The sequence below is a fragment of the Amblyraja radiata genome, chromosome 28 (genome assembly GCF_010909765.2).
Source record: "Amblyraja radiata isolate CabotCenter1 chromosome 28, sAmbRad1.1.pri, whole genome shotgun sequence".
Taxonomy (NCBI): Eukaryota; Metazoa; Chordata; class Chondrichthyes; order Rajiformes; family Rajidae; genus Amblyraja; species Amblyraja radiata.
In genome coordinates this window covers 31236801-31255838 of record NC_045983.1, presented here as the reverse complement: position 1 = coordinate 31255838, position 19038 = coordinate 31236801, and the positions used below count along the sequence as shown (strand labels likewise).

Sequence of the window (19038 nt, the reverse complement as noted above, 5' to 3'; positions counted from 1 at the left end):
GTGGTGGAGTGACTCAGCGGGACAGGCCGCATCTCTGCGGAAAAGGGATGGGTGATGTTTCGGGCCAAGTTCAAGTTCAAGTTACATTTAGGGTCGTGACCCCTCTTCAGACGTAGAGTAGAGGGGGGGGGGGTGGGGTTGAAGAGCTGGAGGCGAGGAAAGACTCGGACTAAGCAGGGCCGGCCACAAATGACCTCGGTCGGGCAGGGCTGTGCCTGGTAGGTCCATTCTTGGCTGGGGAAGGCGTGATCTCAAGACAAACATTGTGGAGAAAGAGCTGGACAAGCTAGATGCAGGAAAAATGTTCCCAATGTTGGGCGAGTCCAGAACCAGGGGCCACGCTGTCTTAGAATAAAGGGGAGGTCATTTAAGACTGAGGTGAGAAAAAACTTTTTCACCCAGAGAGTTGTGAATTTGTGGAATTCCCTGCCACAGAGGGCAGTGGAGGCCAAGTCAATGGATGGATTTAAGAGAGAGTTAGATAGAGCTCTATGGGCTAGTGGAGTCAAGGGATATGGGGAGAAGGCAGGCACGGGTTATTGATAGGGGACGATCAGCCATGATCACAATGAATGGCGGTGCTGGCTCGAAGGGCCGAATGGCCTCCTCCTGCACCTATTTTCCATGTTTCTATGTTTCTATGTAACTGCAGCTCTGGTCAAACAGCTTCCCTCCCTGCCCCCCTCCCTCCTCCCTGGCCCACGGTTCTCCATCAGCCTGCCTGAGGAAGAGTCTCGGCCCGAAACGTCGCCCATTCCTTCCCTCCAGAGACGCTGCCCGCCCCGTTGAGTTACTCCAGCATTTTCCACAGCTCGCCATCCACATTGCTTATCTTTAAGACTCAGCATTGCATCCGTGATTGTACATTCCAGTCCCCTCGATAATGAATGCCGGCAATGCATTTGCCTCCCTTAAAGCTGGGAGTCTCACGTTGCGAGTTGACACAAGAGGTACCCCGAGTTAAAACTCGTGGTAATACCGTACGATTAACGTACGGAACTCGTGGACGCAACTTAGCGACTCGTGGCGCTAACGGCAGGTGCCCGTGAAACTTGTCAACTCTTGAAAAAAATCAAACATGTTTAAAGTTTTCCACGAGTCAAATTTACTCTCGTGGTTAAGAATTGAAACATGTTTAACTCGTTGTAAGAACGCAGTGGCCCGTGCGTTTACCTTGGAGTATCGTGAGTCTACCGTGGGAACTCTTCAAAGGAACGGCGGATGCCGGTGTAAAGCAGAAGATAGGCACAACATGCTGGAGTAACTCAGCGGGACAGGCAGCATCTCTGGGGGAGAAGGAATGGGTGACGTTTCGAGTCGAGACCCTTCTGCAGACAGGTTTATCCAAAATTAACCTTTTGGAAATCCTGCACCAGCGCTCCTAAGTCCCTTTGCGCCTCCGATTTCCGAACCCTCTCCCCATTTCGAAAGCAGTCTACGTCTATATTCTTTCGTTCAAGAAGGAACTGCAGATGCTGGAAAATCGAAGGTAGACAAAATTGCTGGAGAAACTCAGCGGGTGCAGCAGCATCTATGGGGCGAAGGGAATAGGCAACGTTGCCTATTTCCTTCGCCCCATAGATGCTGCCCTACCCGCTGAGTTTCTCCAGCAATTCTGTCGGTCTTTATTCCTTCGACTGGCACTAACACTTGTGCATCAACCCCCACTGTCAAGCAGCCAGTTCGTACCTCCAGAGTTTCATTGTTCTTAAACGCAAGACACTGCTCCTGAGCAGAGGACTGAGTAACAGTCTTCCCTGTTCCGTTCTGAAGTCCATCCGGATACCAATGCGCCTTCTTCTTGCATTGAATCTATTTTCAAGACACAAGGAGGATCCATCAACAATTCCACGTAGGAAGGAGCCTCAGATGCTGGTTTACACTGACACAAAAAGCTGGAGTAACCCAGAGTCATAGGGTGATACAGTGTGGAAACAGGCCCTTCGGCCCAACTCGCCCACACTGGCCAACATGTCCCAGCTACACTAGTCCCACTTGCCTGCGCTTGGTCCATATCCCTCCAAACCTGTCCTACCCATGTACCTGTCTAACTGTTTCTTAAACGATGGGATAGTCCCAGCCTCAACGACCTCCTCTGGCAGCTCGTTCCATACACCCACCACCCTTTGTGTGAAAAAGTTACCCCTCAGATTCCTATTAAAGTTTCACCTTGAACCTATGTTCTCTGGTCCTCGATTCCCCTACTCTGGGCAAAAAAATTGTGCATCTACCCGATCTATTCCTCTCATGATCTTGTACATCTCTATAAGATCACCCCTTATCCTCCTGCACTCACGTTAAAGAGAAGTTTAAAACACAACACAAAGTTCGAGTAAAAGAGGATCAAGACTTTATTTAAGAACGGCAAAAACAGTGATAACTGGGTGATCGCTTAGACGAGCAAAGATTCACCTACTCCTTAGATACAGAATTGTCCTTTGATGTCTCAGGAGGGCCGTCAGCATCCATAAAGACTCCTCACACCCTTGTAATGGACTGTTCGAACTACTTCCCTCCGGCAGACGTTACAAGGCCTTCTACGCCCGAACCTCCAGACTCAGGAACAGCTTCATTCCCAGAGCTATAGCGGCTCTGAACCGGCCCTGCTGAGTGCCCCCCACCCCCACGGACTGTCTCCCTCGGATGGTCACGTCGCACAGACACATCTGCACTTTAGTCTGTTGAACTGTTTTGACTTTTACTGTTCTTTTTACAATCCATGTTTCTCGGGATATCTAAATCCAAATTGTATTAGTTATTTAAGTTATGACATCGGTTGGAAGCTGCAAACCAAATCTCGTTGCGCTTATGTGCAATGACAATAAAATATATTATTATTTTTATTGTTTACAGTAACAGGCACTTTAGCACTTCTGCTTCTTCTGGATGATCTTAAGGACCTGTCCCACTTGGCAATTTTCTCGGCGACTGCCGGCGTCATATCGGTGTCGCCAAATGATTTTGAACATTTCAAAATCCAGCGGCGACAAAAAAAATGTTGCGACACTTGAGTAAACACCGCTCGTCAATACGTCGTCACGCCGCGTCACGCCTCAAATTTGTCGGTGACCAGATACGTCCGTCAATGATGCCGGCAGTCGCCGAAAAAAGGTCTCTTACTACAATTATAAGCCGTGCACCTCTGAAGACACCGCAGAGTAACACAGCCCAATTCCACCCCATTACGGACAAGCAAATGTCCTGTTACCCATTTGACCCTTCATTGTTTTACGATTGCCATTTGATCTTTGACAGCACACACAACAGAATCTTTTGGATGTGGGTGGAAACCGGGGGACCCGGAGGAAACCCACGCTGTCCCAGGATTAACGCGCACTGTGACAATCCACCGTTCATTGTGTTTCTCTGGAGACTTTTCTGCAATAGTATTGCATAAACAAGCATCGTCCAGACGTTACAATGCAACCCAATGACAATAGACAATAGGTGCAGGAGTAGGCCATTCGGCCCTTCAAGCCAGCACTGCCATTCAATGTGATCATGGCTGATCATCCCCAATCAGTACCCCGTTCCTATCTTCTCCCCATATCCCCTGACTCCGCTATTTTTAAGAGCCCTATCTAGCTCTCTCTTGAAAGCATCCAGAGAACCCGCCTCCACCGCCCGCTGAGGCAGAGAATTCCACAGTGGCATGTTTTCCGTTAAAAACAAGGAACTGCAGATGCTGGTTCACAAAAAAGGAAGGCACAAAGTGCTGGAGTAACTCAGCGGGTCAGGCAGCATCTCTGGAGAAAAGGAACAGGTGATGGTTTCGGGTCGAGATCCTTCTTGAGAATTCAGTAGACGGGACTCGACCCAAACCATCACAGATTTATTTTCTCCAGAGATGCTGCCTGTCCCGCTGAGTTACTCCAGCATTTTGGGTCAGGCAGCATCGCTGGGGAACGTGGATAGGTGACGTTTCAGTCTGAAGAAGGGTCCCGACCCGAAGCGTCACCTGTCCATGTTCTCCACGGATGCTGCCTGACCTGCTGAGTTACTCCAGCACTTTGTGTCTTTTTTCTGCATGTTGTGGGTAACCCTGCTGTCTGATAAGAAGGCACTGAAACAGCTTGTGACGGCAATGGGCCTGTATTCACTGGAGTTTCGAAGAATGAGGGGGGACCTCATTGAAACGTACAGAATAGTGAAAGGCTTGGATAGAGTGGATGTGGAGAGGATGTTTCCACTAGTGGGAGAGTCTAGGACTCATAGACGTCACAGCCTCAGAATTAAAGGACGTTCATTTAGGAAGGAGATGAGGAGGAATTTCTTTACTTTAGTCAGAGGGTGGTGAATCTGTGGAATTCTTTGCCACAAAAGGCTGTGGAGGCCAAGTCAATGGATATTTTGTAAGGCAGATATAGATAGATTCTTGATTAGTACGGGTGTCAGAGGTTATGGGGAGAAGGCAGGAGAATGGGGTTAGGAGGGAGAGATAGATCATCCATGATTGAATGGCGTGGTAGACTTGATGGGCCGAATGGCCTAATTCTGCTCCTATCACATGACCTTTCTTACCCTATTCAAAATGATCCTCAGCTTTGCCATCCTCTCAGCTGTAGATCTGGGTGGAGATAAAATAAATGAGTCGGTGTGTAGCGAATACATTGCACTGAGTTATATAGTCATACAGTGTTCCAGGGTAGAAACAGGCCCTTGGGCCCAACTTGTCCACACACTGGCCAACATGTCCCATCTACACTGCCCTAATTTTCCAAAAGGAAGCAACTGACAATTTTGTCAACATTGAGTTATTGCTTGTTTTAGGGTATTTGAGATTTGCTCTACACAATGGTGAACAAAATAGGTTCTTCTCTGAGTACAATTTGAAAATATTTATACCAGGGAAGTAAGAAATTCCACCACAGAGAACTGAAAGAAAAACACGTTTTTCTCATTTACAAGAAAACTCCTCTCTGTCAGTTGCTCCCTTTTGTCGGGCAGTACACTAGTCCCACCTGCTCGCCTTTGGTCCACATTCCCCCCCCCCCCCTCTAATCCTATCCTGTCCTATCCATGTACCAGTGGCGCGGTTGTTTGGCTCGTGTGTCAGACAACGTTCGGCCATCGCTTTGCCATGGCCAACGCCACATCTGTACCTCTGCGGAGACCGTCCGTAATGCCGTGCCTCTCTGCCGCAAGTCAGTGGGTGGGCCATTGTCTGTACCTCTCCACAGTTGCACTTGTCAATAGACAATAGACAATAGGTGCAGGAGTAGGCCATTCATCCCTTCGAGCCAGCATTCCATGAGATCATGGCTGATCATCCCCAATCAGTACCCCGTTCCTGCCTTCTCCCCATATCCCCTGACTCCGCTATCTTTAAGAGCCCTATCCAGCTCTCTCTTGAAAGTATCCAGAGAACCTGCCTCCACCACCCTCTGAGGCAGAGAATTCCACAGACTCACAACTCTCTGTGAGAAAACGTGTTTCCTCGTCTCCGTTCTAAATGGCTTACCCTTTATTCTTAAACTGTGTGGCCCCTGGTTCTGGACTCCCCCAACATCGGGAACATGTTTCCTGCCTCTATGGTGAGGTGTAGATGGAGTCAATGGAAGGGAGGTTGCATTGCTCCCACATACAATTCAATAGGCCACTTCTGTGCTCGTTTTTGCTGACTCGTTAGTTTATGGTCGATTGTACCTTGTCATTGCCGTATGATGCTTCAAACATGACTCCAGTAAAGATTATTGTGCGGAGCAGCTGATGGCAACAGTCGCATATTTGAGAACATCAAATATCTTTATTAATTTTCGCTGGAGAATATTTCAGGATGTTACAGTATATTAGTATGGTGGCGCAGCAGTAGAGTTGCTGCCTTACAGCGAATGCAACACCGGGTTCGATCCCGACTATGGGTGCTGTCTGTACGGAGTTTGTACGTTCTCCCCGTGACCTGCGTGGGTTTTCTCCGGGTGCTCCGGTTTCCTCCCACACTCCAAAGACGTACAGGTTTTGTAGGTTAATTGGCTTGGTATAAATGTAAAAAATTGTCCCTAGTGGGTGTCGGATCGTGTTAATGTGCGGGGATCGCTGGCCGGCACGGACCCGGTGGGCCGAAGGGCCTGTTTTCCGCGCTGTATCTCTAAACTAAACTAAACAAATTAAAAATGCCTGGCAGTCAGGTTACTTCACAACGCGGTAACTTCTGCTTAACGTATATTACCTTGTGTTTGGTTCGACGCTGCGATCAACTCTCGTCTCCATGCCCGGCAAATGGTTAAATGTATAACAGGATACGGTTGTACAGTCTGTTTGGAAAGGCAGGAGGAAATGCAAGACCAATCTTAAAGGCAACCTTCTTACGTTCTAATATATGAGTGGATCAGTGACCGTTTACCCCTTTCCTCATTCTTTGCCATTTTAATTACGTGTTACTTCATTACATCGAGAAAAGGCTGCCTTCAAGAAAAACAGGTTTCGTCCTTTTAACAAGTGTGAGGGGGGGGGGGGGCGGTGGAGTTGCTGCCTCATCGCGCCAGAGACCCGGGTTTGATCCTGACTACGGGTGCTGTCTGTACGGAGTTTGTGCGTTCTCCCTGTGACCTGCGTGGGTTTTCTCCTCGTGCTCCGGTTTCCTCCAGCACTCCAAAAACGTACAGTTTTGTAGGTTAATTGGCTTTGGTCCAAGTGTACATTGTCCCCAGTGTGTGCAGGATTGAGTTAAGGGCCTGTCCCACTTGCCGATTTTTTTTCGGAGACTGCATGGGCGACAAAAAAAATGTTGCGACACTTGAGGAAACACCGCGCATCAATATGGCGCCACGCCGCGACTTTTTTGTTGACCTGATACGTCAGTCAATGACGCCGGCAGTCGCCGAAGAAAATCGCCAAGTGGGACAGGCCCTTCAGGCCACCTTCAGGTCCCTCAGATCGGCCGACATGGGGTTACTGAACATCCTGTCTAGGCATAAACTCAGGGGCGACCACGCCTTTGCGGTTGCAGCCCCTAGACTGTGGAACAGCATCCCCCTTCCTATCAGAACTGCCCCCTCCATCGACTCCTTCAAGTCGAGACGTAAAACTCATCTTTACTCCCCTTTCTGCGGAGTTTAATGTTATAATAGAGCGATTGTCCCTACTTTCTTTCTTTTCTAGGGACTACTTTCTTACTTTACTTCCTTCTCTAACTTCTTTTCTAAGGGGCTTTCTTTTCCCAACACTCTCTTGCACTTCACGACTCTTGCGCACTTTCTTTACTTTCCTTACTCATATCTTTTTCTTAAAGCTCAAAAAAATGAAGCGGTACAAAAAATGTATTAAGATATATGTGTTGTGTATTATTGTAATTTACCGTACTTCTAATAAAAATAATTTTTAAAAAAACAAAAAAAAACTCATCTTTACTCTCAAGCCTTTCTTGACGTCCTCTGAGGGAGGGCTATATGTATGTATTTATGTATGTACTTAATCTATGAACCACTGATGTGTAACGTTAGTACCTCCACCAATGTAAAGCACTTTGGCCAACGAGAGTTGTTTTTTAAATGTGCTGTATAAATAAAAGTGACAACTTGACTTGACAGTGTGCGGGGATCGCTGGTCAGCACAGACACGGTGGGCCGAAGGGCCTGTTTCCGCGCTGGACCTCTAAACTAAAAACTTAACCACTGTTCTCAACATCTTGTCCATAGGTCAATTTATAAAATCCATCAACAAATGCAAATGAACGGAGAATACTTGCAGAATTATTCACGTCTCAGTTTCATTACTTTTGTGATTCATGTACTTTAGACTTTGGAGATATTGGCCCTTCGGTCCACCGAGTCCACGCCGACCATCGATCCACGCCCACCCCCCCCCCCCCCCCATACACAAGCACTATCCTACGCACTAGGGACAATTTTTACTGAGCCAATTAACCTACAAACCTGTACGCCCTTGGAGTGTGGGCGGAAACCGGAGCACCCGGAGAAAACCCACACGGTCACGGGGAGAATGTAAAACCACTGTACAGACAGCACCCTGGGTCAAACTCGGGTCTCTGGCGCTGTGAGGCAGCAACTCTACCACTGCGCCACTGTGCCACCCCATTTATGTATTAACATAGAAACATAGAAAATAGGTGCAGGAGGAGACCATTCAGCCCTTGAGCCAGCACCACCATTCATTGTGATCATGGCTGATCGTCCCCTATCAATAACCCGTGCCTGCCTTCTCCCCATATCCCTTGACTCCACTAGCCCCTAGAGCTCTATCTAACTCTCTCTTAAATCCATCCAGTGACTTGGCCTCCATTGCCCTCTGTGGCAGGGAATTCCATAAATTCACAACTCTCTGGGGGAAAAAGTTTTTTCTCACCTCAGTCTTAAATGACCGCCCCTTTATTCTAAGACTGTGGCCCCTGGTTCTGGACTCGCCCAACACTGGGACCATTATTCCTGAATTCTATCACTGATTTAAAACCACGGGAAGATTCAATACAAAGAAATTTCAAACTTGGACGCAAAGTGCTGGAGTAACCTGGTGGGTCAGGCAGCATCTCTGGAATAAAGGGATAGGTGACGTTTCGGGTCGAGACTAATCTGAAGAAGGGTCCTGACACTATTAATTTTCTCTAGAGATGCTACCTGACCCGCTGAGTTACTCCAGCACTTGGTAATGAGCCAGCGTCTGCATTTCATTCCTATCAAATTTCAAACATGATCAGTGAAAGGAAACAGCAATTGTAGGTTTCATGTTCGCAACCGTTATTCATAACAGAATCTCTCATTCTCTGCTGGAACTGTAGAAATGTGTTGGGATCGGTTTATTAACGTCACGTGGACCGAGACACAGTGAAAGCCTCTGTTTGCGTGCGATCCGGCTAAGTTAGATGATACTGTTCATGAACATAATCACAAATACAACAGTTAGAGCAGAGAGAACATTACCAGAGTACAGACTATAGTTCAGCAAAGTTGGAAACAAGGATTAATTTCCGAATGGAATAGAATTTTTCAAACAGTGATTGTCATAGGTGCAATCAAATTCTTACTCGGACTCCTCAAACGTTCAGTAATCTTCAAATATTTTTTCCAGCTTCGAAACATCTTTGGAAATTCAAATGTATTCATTTAATTATGTATAAAAGCAATTTGTTTGCCCCAGGCCTAAACTTTAAAGGTGTCAGAGGTGATGGGGAGAAGGCAGGAGAATGAGGTTAGGAGGGAGAGATAGATCAGCCATGATTGAATGGTGGAGTAGACTTGATGAGCCGAATGGCCTAATTCTACTCCTATTCCTTATGACCTTGTGACTTAAAGTGCAGGAAACTTTGAAGAGAGTCAGAGAGGGGGGGGTGGGGTGGTCAGATAAAATCTGCTTTAAAAATTGTTAAAGTCTGTCTGCAGAAAGGTATCGGAAGCAACTGCGGATGCTGGTTTACATGTTTCGGGTGAATGGGTGAAGAAGGGTCTCGACCCGAAACGTCACCCATTCCTTCTCTCCAGAGATGCTGCATGTCCCGCTGAGTTACTCCAGCATTTTGTGTCTCTCTGCAGAAAAGTATCTGAGTGAGGTTGGCATACGTCTCACTGAGGATGTGGGCAAGGACTTGTTCCCATGCAAGTGCTTTCAGCTGGGGCAGTGTTTAGTTTAGTTTAGTTTAGTTTAGAGATACAGCGCGGAAACAGGCCCTTTCGGCCCACCGGGTCCGCGCCGACCAGCGATCCCCGCACATTAACACCACCCTGCACCCACTAGGGACAATTTGTACATTTACCAAGCTAATGACCCTACAAACCTGTACGACTTTGGAGTGCGGGAGGAAACCGAAGATCTCGGAGAAAACCCACGTAGGTCACGGGGAGAACGTACAAACTCCGTACAGACAGCGCCCGTAGTCGGGATCGAACACAGGTCTCCGGCGCTGCATTCGCTGTAAGGCAGCAACTCTACCGCTGCACCACCGTGCTGCCCTGGTTTCAGTTTCAATGTTTTCAGTTTATTGTCACGGGTACTGAGGTACAGGGTAAAGCTTTTTTATTGCGTGCTATCAAGGCAGCGGAAAGACAATACATGATTACAATCGAGCCATCTACAGTGTACAGATAATAATAATAATAATGAATGGGATTTATATAGCGCCTTTCTAATACTCAAGGCGCTTTACATCGCATTATTCATTCACTCCTCAGTCACACTCGGTGGTGGTAAGCTACTTCTGTAGCCACAGCTGCCCTGGGGCAGACTGACGGAAGCGTGGCTGCCAATCTGCGCCTACGGCCCCTCCGACCACCACCAATCACTCACACACATTCACACACATTCACACACAGGCAAAGGTGGGTGAAGTGTCTTGCCCAAGGACACAACGACAGTATGCACTCCAAGCGGGATTCGAACCGGCTACCTTCCGGTTGCCAGCCGAACACTTAGCCCATTGTGCCATCTGTCGTCCCGGATAAGGATACAGGATAAAGGAATAACGTTATGTGCAAGATAAAGTCTAGTAAAGTCTAGTAAAGATATTCCGAGGGTCTCCAATGAGGTCGATGGGAGGTCAGAACTAGTTGGTGATAGGATGGTTCAGTTGCCTGATAACAGCTGAGAAGAAACTGTCCCTGAATCTAGAGGTGTGCGTTTTCACTTCTTGCCTGATGGGAGAGGGGAGAAGAGGGAGTGGCCAGGGGTGAGACTGGTCCTTGATGATGCTGCTGGCCTTGCTGGAGCGAGGTGTAGATGGAGTCGATGGAAAGGAGGTTGGTTTGTGTGTGTGTGTGTGTGTGTGTGTGTGTGTGTGTGTGTGTGTGTGTGTGTGTGTGTGTGTGTATGATGGTCTGGGCTGCATCCACAACTCTGTGCAATTTCTTGAAATTCCACATAGTTACAGCCAGAGGGCGCCCAGCACACACCGTGGCCACAGTGGTGTCTGACTATGCCACGAATCCCACATCTCTCGTTGCCTCTAACTGGTTGCCCACTTCAGAAACTCGAACGCCCAAGAGCGAAGGAGCCGGCAAAAAAGTGGTGGACGCTGCCCGGTCCATCACTGGCTCTCACCTCCCCGTCGTCGAAGGGATCTACAGGAGTCGCTGCCTCAGAAAGGCAGCCAACATCGTCAGAGACTCACACCACCCTGACCACACACTCATCTCACCCCTGCCATCGGGAAGAAGGTACAGGAGCCTGAAAACTGTAACGTCCAGGTTCAGGAACAGCTTCTTCCTCACAGCCATCAGGCTATTAAACACCACAACCTCCAAATAAGCTCTGAACCACATAGACTTGGGGGCATTGGTTTTGTATATTTGCTCTATTATTGTTCGTATGGCATTTTGGGTTGAGACCCTTCTTTAGACTCCAGCGTTTGTGTCTATCTTCAAGAGTCAGGGGTGTCTTATGTCCTGAAACAGGTGAGGAGGGAGGAGAGAGGGAGGAGAGAGGGAGTGGAGAGCGGGGGAGTGAGGGGAGGGAGAGCAGAGGGGGAGAGGAAGGGCGGGGATTAGGAGAGGGAGGGGGAGGAGGGGAGGGAGAGTGGGAGTGGGGGGGAGAGACGGAGAGGGAAAGGGAGAGAGGGGGGGAGAGAGAGGGAGATTGGGGGGGGGAGAGTGAGGAGGGGAAAGGGAGAGGGGGATGGGGAGAGGGAGAGGAAGGAGGGAGGGGGGTGGGGGAGGAAGGATGGAGAGGGGGAGTGGGAGATGGAGGGAGAGGGGGAGAGGAAGGGCAGAGGGGGGGAGCAGAGGAAGGGCGGGGGGTAGGAGAGATGAAGAGGTGGGAGATGGAGGGAGAGAGGGGGAGGGAGAGAGGGGGAGGGAGGGCGAGAGAGGGAGGGGGGCAGAGAGGGGGAGGGGGGAGGGAGAAGGGGGAGGGGGAGAGGGGGAGGAGGAAGGAGAAGGGAATGTGTTACATTCCAGGTCCAGCTGCAGCCAATACGCGGCAGGGTAAGTTGGCGATGTTGCAACACTGGCCAATCACGTGGCGGGAATGAGGTCCAGTAACAAAGTTGCGCCAAATTCAAAAATATCCCTGAGAAGAAAGAACCGGGAGAGGGAGAGTGAGAGTGTGAGTGAGAGTGTGAGAGTGTGAGAGTGAGAGTGAGAGTGTGAGTGAGAGAGTGAGAGTAAGAGTGAGAGTGAGAGAGGGAGGGGGAGAGGGAGAGAGTGAGTGAGAGGGAGAGGGAGAGGGAGAGGGAGAGGGAGAGTGAGAGTGAGAGGGAGAGGGAGAGGGAGAGAGTGAGAGACAGACAGAGATAAATAATAGAGGGGTGGAGAGGGGGAAAAGGAGGGGCAGAGACAGAGGAACAGACAGATAGAGACATAACAGAGAGAGAGAAAGGGGGAGAGGGAGAAAGAGAGTCGGAGAGAGAGAGTCACACAGAAACAGGCGGGGTAGACAGAAAAAACAGGGAGAAAGAAAAAAAGGTGGTGACAGTCAGAGATAGAGGCAGACACACACAGACATAGATAGACATACACATACAGATAGACATACACATACATAGACACACACACACAGATACACATACATAGACACACACACACACTCACATACAGACACAGAGGGCGACAGACAGACAGACAGTATGGAGTGTGGGTTGAGCCGCTGGCGGCAGCGGCAGCAGCACCGGCCGCTCCAGGAGAGCGGGGACAGGCGGGTTGAGGTTGCGGGGCGGCGGCGGTGCCGGGGGCTGGGGGCAGCGTTGAGGACGCGGCTGCCGCTGGGTCGGGTGGATGACAACGCTGAGCCCAGTCCGGGCCGGCACAGTGCGGGCAGCAGCAACAAGCCCCGCGCCTTGCACAGTCTGGGGCGCTCCGCCAGGAACACATGGGGCAATGTCTCGCAGGTAAACACTCTCTCCACTCCGCTGCTCGCTACTCGCTCACAACTGGCAGCCTCTTGTAGGAACAAGAAGCAACTGCTGGTGTGTAGAGCCGTGTGTGTATGTATGTATATGTGTCTGGGTGTATGTGTGTCTGGGTGTATATGCGTATGTGTGTGTCTGGGTGTATATGCGTATGTGTGTGCCTGGTTGTATGTGTGTGTCTGGGTGTATATGTGTGTGTCTGGGTGTATATGTGTGTGTGTGTGTCTGGTTGTATATGTGTGTGACTGGGTGTATATGTCTGGGTGTGTGTGTATGTATGTATATGTGTCTGGGTGTATGTGTGTGTGTCTGGGTGTATATGCGTGTGTGTGTGTCTGGGTGTATATGTGTGTCTGGTTGTATATGTGTATGTCTGGGTGTATATGTGTGTATCTGGGTGTGTGTGTGTGGCTGGGTGTTTATGTGTGTCTGGGGTGTGTGTGTGTGTCTGGGTGTATACGTTTGTGTGTCTGGGTGTATACGTCTGTGTGTCTGGGTGTATACGTGTGTGTGTGTGTCTGCGTGTATACGTGTGTCTGGGTGTATATGTGTGTGTGTCTGGGTGTATATGTGTGTGTGTCTGGGTGTATGTGTGTGTGTGTGTCTGGGTGTATACGTGTGTGTGTCTGGGTGTATACGTGTGTGTGTCGGTGTATATGTGTGTGTGTCTGGGTGTATGTGTGTGTGTGTGTCTGGGTGTATACGTGTGTGTGTCTGGGTGTATACGTGTGTGTGTCTGGGTGTATATGTGTGTGTGTCTGGGTGTATATGTGTGTGTGTCTGGGTGTATATGTGTGTGTGTCTGGGTGTATACGTGTGTGTATCTGCGTGTATACGTGTGTGTGTCTGGGTGTATACGTGTGTGTGTCTGGGTGTATATGTGTGTGTGACAATAGACAGAAATGCTGCCTGTCCCGCTGAGTTACTCCAGCTTTTTGCGCTTATCATACAATACAATACAATTTATTTGTTATCATTTGAACCTCTTGAGGTTCAAACGAAATTTGGTTTCTGCAGTCATACACACAAGAAAAAAGAACCAAGACACAACACAATTTACACAAACATCCATCACAGTGAATCTCCTCCTCATTGTGATGGAAGGCAAAGTCTTATCTCTCCCCTGCACTCCTCCCGATGTCAGAGTCAAAGCCCGCGGCGGGCGATGGTAAGTGTCCCACGGCCGTTAAAGCCGCGCCGGGCGATGCAAGGCCGCGCTCCAGGTCTTGGTGTTGGAGCCCCCGGTGGGCGATGATATCATGAATCCTAAACTACTATCTACCTCATTGGTGACCCTTGTACTATCTTTGATCGGACTTTGCTGCTTTACCTTGCACTAAACGTTATTCCCTTATCATGTATCTGTACACTGTAAATGGCTGGATTGTAATCATGTATTGTCTTTCTGCTGACTGGTTAGCACGCAACAAAAAAGCTTTTCACTGTACCTCGGTACACGTGACAATAAACTAAACATCTCTGGAGAGAAGGAATGGGTGACGTTTCGGGTCGAGACCCTTCTTCAGGCTTCAGGTCTGAAGAAGTGTCACCCATTCCTTCTCTCCAGAGATGCTGCCTGCCGGTCCCGCTGAGTTGCTCCAGCATTTTGTGTCTTATCTTCGGTGTAAACCAGCATCTGCAGTTGACAATGATGATGCTTCTTTCGCAGAGACTCCAGAAGAGGCGACAGGGTCGGGGTGAGTTCCTGGTGGTCACTCCGTCGAAGCCCCAGACTCCACGGGGCCGCCGCTGCGGTCCGGCCTCTAGGCGGCGGTCTTCTCCCCGGACCCCTGTGGGCGGGGGTCTCCGCTGCTCCCCACCCAGCGGGACCCCCACCCCCACGGGCTCCAAGGCCAAGTGGAGCGACATCGCCCTCCTCCTGGGCAAGGACGGGCTTCCCTTGAGGAGATCGGTTCGAGCGGCCGCATTGAAGAGTCCGTACGGATCGCCCAGGGGAACCATCAGGCAAAGGTACGCCGGCCCGGCAATTCAATCTGGTTTAGTTCAGAGATACAGCACGGATACAGGCCCTTCGGCCCACCGAGTCCGCACCGACCAGCGGTCCCCGCACACTAATGCCCCTGTCCCACTTGGGAAACCTGAACGGAAACCTCTGGAGACTTTGCGCCCCGCCCAAGGTTTCCGTGCGGTTCCCGGAGGTTGCAGGTGGTTGCCGGAGGTTGCAGGTAGTGGAAGCGGGTAGGGAGACTGACAAAAACCTCCGGGAACCGCACGGAAACCTTGGGTGGGGCACAAAGTCTCCAGAGGTTTCCGTTCAGGTTTCCTAAGTGGGACAGGGGCATTACACTGTCCTACACACACTAGGGACAACTCACACATACACCGAGCCAATTAACCTACAAACCTGTACGTCTTTGGAGTGTGGGAGGAAACCGAAGATCTCGGAGAAAACCCACGCAGGTCACGGGGAGAACGTGCAAACTCCGTGCAGGCAGCACTCGTTGGCGCATTTAGAAGGCACTTGAACAGGTACATGCATTGGTGGCCAAGTCAATGAATATTTTTAAGACAGAGATAGATAGATTCGTATGGGTGTCAGGGGTTACAGGGAGAAGGCAGGAAAATGGGGTTAGGAGGGAGAGATAGATCAGCCATGATTGAATGGCGGAGTAGACTTGATGGGCCGAATGGACAAATTCTGTTCCTATTATTTATGACCTCATGATAGGAAAGGTTTAGAGAAACAGGGGCCAAATAGGATAGATGTAGATGGGGGCATCCTGGTCAGCATGGACGTGTTGGGCCGAATGGCCTGTTTACTTGCTGCAAGACCCTCAGCACTGGCGGTCACTCGAAACGAGTGTGACTGTCCTCTCGTGGAGGACGCCTGTGCGTGACTTTCTTTAACGTGGGGAGACTGGTGCACAGACAGCCACCCCACGGTCCTTGACAGATCTGGGTCAGGATCCAGTGGCATGGAGTCCAAGACGACCGGAGACCCTTTTCTGCCGCAGCCTTCACCCGCCTTCCCAGCCGTCGTGACGCTCCACTAAGGTCAGCCATCGTCCTCCGCCTGTTCCACCGTGGAGGTCTTTGTATGTGTGAGGCTCACATCGATCTCGAGGTTCAACGAAGCGCGGTGGGAAGGAGGAAATGAAGCATTGCATCCTGTTCGCTTCTTAAGATAATCTGTATCATTGTAGGACATCCTGCAGTCTGTGTGTAGAAAATGGATCAGCCCAGTGTGTAGCCATCGCCCTTCAAGGCAGTCCGAAGAAGGGTCTCGACGCCTAATGTCACTCATTCCTTCTCTCCAGAGATGCTGCTGCCTGTCCCGCTGAGTTACTCCAGCTTTTTGTGTCACTCTTCAAGGCAGGGCATCCATCTTCCACATTCCTGTCAAAGACTCCTAGTTCAATGGCACAGATCCAGGAAGCCGATGGCAGGAATCTACATCCCGTGTTGATAAACTCGTTGGAATTTCTAAACTGCAGCGGGGGGGGGAAGGGGGAGAATGAAGCTTCCTAAAGAATTCACTATGTTGAAGATCTCCGGTGGAGTAATCAGTCATTATGTTGCGATTCTTTTTTTTTTTTTAACACCAACAATGAGAGATTTAGATACCAGGCCCTTCGGCCCACCGAGTCCGTGCCGACCAGGGATCAGCCTGTACACTAGCACCATCCTACACACTTGGGACAATTTTACTGAAGCCAATTAGGGGCGGCACGGTGGCGCAGCGGTGGAGTTGCTGCCCTGCGGCGACAGAGACCCAGGTTCGATCCTGACTGCGGGTGCTGCCTGTACGGAGTTTGCACGTTCTCCCCCGTGGCCAGCGTGGGTTTTCTCCGGGTGCTCCGGTTTCCTCCCACAGTTCAAACACGTGCAGGTTTGTAGGCTAATTGGCACCAGTAATAATTGTAAATTGTCGTGTGTGTGTGTGTGTGTAGGATAGTGTTGGATCGCTGGTCGGCGCGGACTCAGTCGGCTGAAGAGCCTGTTTCGCCACAGTATCTCCAAACTAAACAATTAATCATAATCATACTTAATTAGCCAAGTATGTTTTGCAACATATGAGGAATTTCATTTGTCATACAGTCATACCAATAAAAAGCAACAGAACACACGAAACACATGTTAACATAAACATCCACCACAGTGACTCCTCCACATTCCTCACTGTGATGGAAGGCGAAAGAAAGTTCAATCTCTTCCCTTCTCCTGCGGTCGGGGACCTTGAGCCTTCCGTTGACGGAATGCTCTTGGCTCTCGTAGCCGGCGGCGTTTGGGCCCTCTCGCGTCGGGGTGATCAAGCTCCCACATCGGGGGGGGGATCTCAACTCCTCGCCGGGCGTTCTGACCCCGGGTCGGGGCTAGTCAAAACCGTCTGCCTAGTTTGGAGAGTCCCGACATCGGTCTCTGCCCGACTGCGAGCTGAGCTCCTCGATGGTGAAATCCGCGGGCCTGCAAACCTGCCCGTCGTTAGAGCGTGCGAGGCAGCCGAGGATCTCGGAGAAAACCCCGCGCAGGTCACGGGGAGAAGGTACAAACTCCGTACAGACAGCACCCGTAGTCAGGATCGAACCCGGGTCTCTGGCGCTGTGAGGCAGCAACTCTACCGCTGCGCCACCGTGCCGCCCCAGATATGAAGATATTCTAGTTCCACATGTGACTGAATGAAACCCGTTCCCTCCTGTTTATCCACAGGCAGTTTGACCGAGATCTGGAATCGGTGTCTTTTGGGATTGGCCAGCTGCAGCGTTTGTCCCAGGTCTTCGATGAAGCCATTACCAAGGAAGAAAGGTAAATGCACATTTAAAGTCAATAGGTAGACAAAGGTGCTGGAGAAACTCAGCGGGTGCAGCAGCATCTAAGGAGCGAAGGAAATAGGCAACGTTTAAGGAAATAGGCAACGTTTTTGGCCGAAACCCAAGGGGTTTCGGCCCGAAACGTTGCCTATTTCCTTCACTCCATAGATGCTGCTGCACCCGCTGAGTTTCTCCAGCACGTGTGTCTTAAAGAACTTAGGTATTGAAGTAATATTAAAGGACGTTCCATTAGCAAGGAGATGAGGAGGAATTTCTTTAGCCAGAGGGTGGTGAATCCTTGGAATTCTTTGCCACAGAAGGCTGTGGAGGCCATGTCAGTGGATAGATTCTTGATTAGTACGGGTGTCGGGGGTTGTGGGGAGAAGGCGGGAGAATGGGGTTAGGAGGGAGAGATAGATCAGCCATGATTGAATGGCGGAGTAGACTTGATGGGCCGAATGGCCTAATTCTGCTCATATCACATGACCTTATGAATCTCCAGATAGGCTCTGAAGTATATGGAAAGGGGTTTTATTTTTGACTTTGTTTGGTTTTTGAAACAACCGCCCTGACTCAGTTTGTCGGCGCCAAAACGTGACTACAATCGAGCCATTTACAATGTGTAGGAAGGAACTGCAGATGCTGGTTTAAACCGAAGATAGACACAAAACGCTGGAGTAACTCGGCGGGTCAGGCAGCATCTCTGGAGTCTGAAGAAGGGTCTCGACCCGAAACGTCACCCAGTCCTTTTCTCCAGAGATGTTCAGTTTAGTTTATTGTCACGTGTACCGAGGTACAGTGAAAAGCTTTTTTGTTGCGTGCTAACCAGTTAGCTGAAAGACAATACCTGATTACAATCCAGCCATTTACAGTGTACAGATACATGATAAGGGAATAACGTTTAGTGTAAGGTAAAGCCAGCAAAGTCCGATCAAAGATAGTCCGAGGGTCAACAATGAGGGATAGTAGTGTATGACTCATGATAAGTGTGAAGAAGGGTCTCCACCCAAAACGTCACCCATTCCTTTCCAGAGATGCTGCCTGTCCCCCCTGAGTTACTCCAGCGTTTTGTGTCTATCTTCGGTTTAAACCAGCATCTGCAACTCCTTCCCACACATATAATTGCTGGCCTCTAAATTCCCTATGGTCATGTTTCCCACATTCCATCCAAACACGCTGGGCCCCTCGTTTCCTGTGCTCCCTGTAAACTTAAGATAGACACAAAAAAGCTGGAGTAACTCAGCGGCTCAGGCAGCATTTAGATACTGTCTGACCTGTTGAGTTGCTCCAGCTTTTCGTGCCTATCTTCAGTTTAAACCAGCATCTGCTGTTCCTTCCTACACACCCCCTGTAAACCTGCCTGGTTCACTTGGAAACTTGTACCACCACGTAACTTAAATCTGTATTTGAAAGTGTGTTGCTGTAATTAACAGCAATAAAGTTATTGTCCAGTAGTGAAAGGCCTGGATGGAGTGGATG

The 19038-nt window shown here is 49.7% G+C and overlaps 1 protein-coding gene across 2 annotated transcripts in view; it reads left to right on the top strand.

Annotated features, from left to right (window-relative positions):
- Positions 1 to 436: 436 nt before the first annotated feature.
- The window catches only part of pimreg (PICALM interacting mitotic regulator), a 25791-nt gene continuing 7189 nt past the window's right edge, over positions 437 to 19038 (top strand). Inside the window, exons 1-5 of one of the 2 annotated variants that reach the window (XM_033046228.1) lie at positions 437 to 441; positions 12394 to 12423; positions 12492 to 12769; positions 14460 to 14761; positions 17459 to 17554. In XM_033046228.1, coding sequence (XP_032902119.1) covers positions 12509 to 12769; positions 14460 to 14761; positions 17459 to 17554 — 659 coding nt within the window. In that variant the 5' untranslated portion in view covers positions 437 to 441; positions 12394 to 12423; positions 12492 to 12508. Of the gene's footprint in view, positions 442 to 12352; positions 12424 to 12491; positions 12770 to 14459; positions 14762 to 17458; positions 17555 to 19038 lie in introns of those variants that run through there. The other variant, XM_033046229.1, reaches the window with a different exon arrangement.